This window comes from Megalopta genalis, unplaced genomic scaffold (assembly GCF_051020955.1).
Source record: "Megalopta genalis isolate 19385.01 unplaced genomic scaffold, iyMegGena1_principal scaffold1737, whole genome shotgun sequence".
Lineage (NCBI taxonomy): Eukaryota > Metazoa > Arthropoda > Insecta > Hymenoptera > Halictidae > Megalopta > Megalopta genalis.
In genome coordinates, this window is record NW_027477805.1 from 35,054 (window position 1) to 39,964 (window position 4,911).

The 4,911-nt window shown below is 42.1% G+C and overlaps 1 protein-coding gene across 1 annotated transcript; it reads right to left on the reverse strand.

Moving 5' to 3' along the window:
• Window positions 1–2,833: 2,833 nt before the first annotated feature.
• On the reverse strand, window positions 2,834–4,318 carry LOC143263790 (uncharacterized; the record flags this gene model as incomplete). The annotated part of the gene is made up of 1 exon (XM_076528501.1): window positions 2,834–4,318. A coding segment is annotated over one exon (1,485 nt), but the record flags the coding sequence as incomplete, so codon positions are not given.
• Window positions 4,319–4,911: the final 593 nt, after the last annotated feature.

Sequence of the window (4,911 nt, forward strand, 5' to 3'; positions counted from 1 at the left end):
AGTAATTTAACTAAATATGGTTCTTGGTTTTCCGGAATCATTGTTTTAGCTCTATCGCATGCTCTGAGAAATTGAAATATGGATGGTTTGTAGCCATCGAAGAATGGAACGGTCTCCAGCGCGTCTTTTACACTAATGGGATTATCAATACAATCAACTGGGTCGACTGTACTAAATATTGGTGCGGGGACAGTGCGCTTTGGAAGTGGAGTAAACACTTCTGGTTTGGTTAGGTAGTTTGCTTTTAGAACATTCAGTGCATCGTTGATTTGTTCTAACTCTGATTTAAATTTGGTAAACAACGCATTGTTTCTTTCGATTCCCTCTTGGGCAATCAACAATGTTTCTAATTTCTCATTAAGCTTGAATACAAGATCGTTACTTTCCCTTGATCTGGTTAGTTCTTCTAAAATTCTATTTATTAGTTCAGTTGAAATATTATTATCGTCGAGGATTGAGTTAGTATCGTCACGACTGGTCCCGGGTTGATCCATATTGAGAAAAAAAAAAAAAGAAAGGAAAAAAAACAAAACAAAAATCGTCAAAACAAAACGATTGGGTTTTACTTTTTCTGTACTTTTGTGGTAAAAGCCTTCAATTTCTGCGATCCATCCCACCGCTGCCACCAAAAATTTACTATGTTACGATCGTTGGTATTAAATGAGAGATTAAATGGATTGTTCGCAGTTTCGAACCTGCCTGCATACACCGGTTGCAGTTCGGGAAATTGAAGGGAAATAAATGAAATGGTTTTACCACTCATCCAAGATACTAGTGTATGGTTTATTAAAATTAAATGTTTAACAGGTTTATGTTGAAATATTGCGGGTCCCAATCGGGGTCGCGAAAATCTTCCTCTTGGAAGAGGCGCTCTAAGTCGTCGCCGTGATACCGGTCTTTCTCTGTTACCGGGTCATAGACCTCCACGGACGGAGGAGAATCAGGGAACGGATCTGGCTTCAATGCTTCCTCGGCCAGCTCCCTCCCTATATCTCGGAGCCTCTGTTCAAATTTCACGGTAAACTCCCGTTGGAGTGCGCGGATTTTTCGGATTGCTCTCGTTTTGCGCCCCCCTCGACGTTTATTATTTGATCGCTTCTTCGAACCATTCATCTAAAGATTAATTTTTTAGATTCATTAAATATATATGTATTTTTGGATTCCTATTATTATTATCCTCTCAGTATTATTAAGCTTAAGCGTCACTTGGACGCAGCTAGGTCGGCGCGTGTAAGCGTCACTTGGACGCAGCTAGGTCGGCACGTGTAAGCGTCACTTGGACGCAGCTAGGTCGGCACGTGTAAGCGTCACTTGGACGCAGAGAGGTCGGAAAGTATAAGCGTCGTTTGGACGCAGAATAAGTGCCTCGCATAAGCGTCTGTTAGACGCTGAGTAAATGTCAGCCCAGAGAGGTAAATAATGATAAGAATCACGCTTGATTGATATTTAGCAAAGTAGTAAAATTGAAAGTTCGAATACAGCTTTAACAAATTTTGACTAATTTTAAAATTATTAATAATAATACAAACTCGTCGTTAGAACAATAAACCATGCACTGAGTTTTACAATATTTGTATAAGTACCTTAGCGAAATATTTGAATTACGTTGTCGTAGTTAGTCGTATTACTATTCGAATTATTACGTTTGATACTCTTCGGCCACTGTGTCTTGTAGACTGCGTTCACGATTGACTCTTTGATTGACTGTTCGGTTGACTTGTATTTTGTAGACTGCGTTCACGATTGACTCTTTGATTGACTGTTCGGTTCACTTGTGTTTTGTAGACTGCGTTCACGATTGACTCTTTGATTGACTGTTCGGTTCACTTGTGTTTTGTAGACTGACTTCTGTGGACCTCGCCTGTGTTTTTATAGGGCGCAGCCAGTGGTCGGACAGGTGGGGGTTCCCGTGTGAGTGTGTCTTCGCGGGCTGTCCCGCTGCATTCCATTCCCATCTGCATTTTGCAGGTGTGCCGACTGTTATCGCAGTCACGTACGCCTCGGCGAGACCGAGTCCACGTGCCTCTTCTCGCTGCCTGCATCCGCTGGCGCGCCGGTCCTTATCGCAGTCACGTACGCCTCGGCGAGACCGAGTCTACGTGCTTCTTCTTGCTGGCTGCATCCGCTGGCGCGCCGGTCCTTATCGCAGTCACGTACGCCTCGGCGAGACCGAGTCTACGTGCTTCTTCTCGCTGCGTGCCTTTCCTATCTGCACCCGCTGGCGAGCCGGCCCTTATCGCAGTCACGTACTTTGCATGGGACCGAGTCTTCGCGGCCTGTCTCGTGGCATACCTTTCCTATCTGCATCCGCTGGCGAGCCGGTCCTTATCGCAGTCACGTACGGTCCATGTGCCAACTTCTGCTTCGCGTTTCCCACCAGAGTATTGCCATCGCCACAACGACTCAGTGGGGACACTCGCCGGCGGGGATGGCCACGTTTGCTGGCCCGTCGCGTCAGTTGAGTCTTAGCTTCTAGACAGTGCGGTACGATTGTATTGGCTAAGACCAGTCGCGAGTGCAATCACAGTTCGTTCATTATTAGTATTTGATTTTCCGTGTCTATGAGTGTTTCTTCGTTTGAGTTTTTATTCGGCGAGCTGTGATTCTCGTTCGTGGTGAGTTTTACAGTTCTATTTTAAAAGCGGTATGGTATATTCGGGAAATGTTACGTTTTTGACATTTTTGTTTTGATTCCCTTTAGTTTAGTGATCTTTTTCGGATTTTTAAATTGAAGGGCCGAGTGCTCAAATGGTGTCAAATTGCGATGTAATTTGACACCATTTCTCAAAATTTTTTGAGCGCCCGGCGCTCGACCCGACTTTACAATAACGCTTTAGTCGCGGGACGTGACACCTTCCCCCTTAGATAGCAAATTTCTAAGAGAAATTTGTTCCAGGTTTCGGATGGCTGCTCGGCGTTCGGCAGTATCGGGTTTGGTTGTCTGTGTCTGGCAATCTACGCTGGTGGGTCCTGGATCATTGTCCACATTGACTTGATATTTATTCTCGCTGGCACGGTGAAGAAGGAGGTGTGTGATTGAGCTCCATGCTGCTCCGCATAGATGAAAACCGCAACCATACGTAGAATGTATCTGATAGCCTTGTATTATCGTATCCACTATTGTTTTAAATATTTTAAATATAATAAATATACCAATTAGTCCAGCGCTAACGGATCCGAAGCGTAGGAATCCGTTCCAAAATTTGGTTGCTGCATTCTCGGCTATTTGATTTAATGTATCCTCATTTATCATATCCATAAGAGACAAGGTTCCGCTCGGAATGTTTTTTCCCGTCATTGTCCGTGCCATTGAATTTATTATTGCTGCTTTTTCTGCCGGGAACATGATATGATCCCTCAAGTTATTCAAGTCCTTTTGAGTGTATATGCCGCTAGTGGCTAGGTTTAATGGGTTGATATAACGCCAAATTGGTTCTTTTAGTGGTTGTAGGACTTGTGGAGGAACCGTCTCCGTCGGCCTAGGTAACAATTTATGCCAAGACTGATCAATTTCGTACATAACAGGTAACACATGGCTGCAGTCTCTCTGCGTGCCATGGTTAGAGAGTATTCGTGTTTTGGGCGTTAAGAACATCGTGCGGTTATTGTGAGTAACTGGTAACTCATTATAGCATTCTTGAGCGTGTCTTACTTGTACGTTCACCGGAATACATTTTATAATGTGAATCACTTCTCCAGCAACCAGTGCCATATGTCCGGGCAACTTGGTTACTGTTTGGGCAAATTCATCTGGTTTTAACGTAGCCAAGGTTAATGCGTTTGTCAGAACTTGCTTCTCTAGATCGCATTTTTGTTTTAGCAAATTCCGATAAAGGGTGGTCATCTGTGTTTTTATGTGTTTTTCAATGAACACGAATTTAGAGTTGATATACGTAAAAATGTCGAAATTTTCTACACGTGTCCTCTTTGCCGTTGTGAACGTGTTTCCCTTATTTGTTTCAAGAATAAAGAGTTTTGGATGTTCGGTTTGGAACAGCGTGTATCCACAAATCGGCATTTCGCCCGTTTTGGTAAATGCGAACGTGATTTCTTTGGTTGTGAGTGCAAATACAGATGGGGTTGGTTGTTGATTCAAGGTTTCTGTAATTTTTGAGGCCAGTCCTTCATACAGTACATCGTATTGGTCAAATTTGCAGGTTGAAACTGGGAATGGTTTCCAATAGGTGTAACCGTCTTCGTTGTCAAGGCATGTGCCACTTTGAAAACCACAGATTGTTCCTGATTTTAAAATGACTTTGTTTGCCTCTAGACGAACTGGAACGGAGGATGCTCGTATAGTTATTGTGGCAGTAGCGAATTAGCTTTAAATCAACGCGAAACATACGATTTAACTTCAATATCAAGCGATATACACGATTTCGCTTCAAATTCGTGAGAAATAGCGATATTAAACAAACGATTTAGCTTCAAATTCATGCGAAATGAATAATTTAGCTTCAGATTCATGCGAAATACACGAATTAGCTTTAAATCAACGCGAAACATACGATTTAGCTTCAATATCATGCGATATACACGATTTCGCTTCAAATTCGTGCGAAATAGCGATTTTAAACAAACGATTTAGCTTCAAATTCATGTGATATTAACAATTTAGCTTCAGATTAATGCGAAATACACGAATTAGCTTTAAATCAACGCGAAACATACGATTTAGCTTCAATATCATGCGATATACACGATTTCGCTTCAAATTCGTGCGAAATAGCGGTTTTACACAAACGATTTAGCTTCAAATTCATGTGATATGAACAATTTAGCTTCAGATTAATGCGAAATACACGAATTAGCTTTAAATCAACGCGAAACATACGATTTAGCAGAAATATCATGCGATATACAAGATTTCGCTTCAAATTCGTGAGAAATAGCGATTTTAAACAAACGATT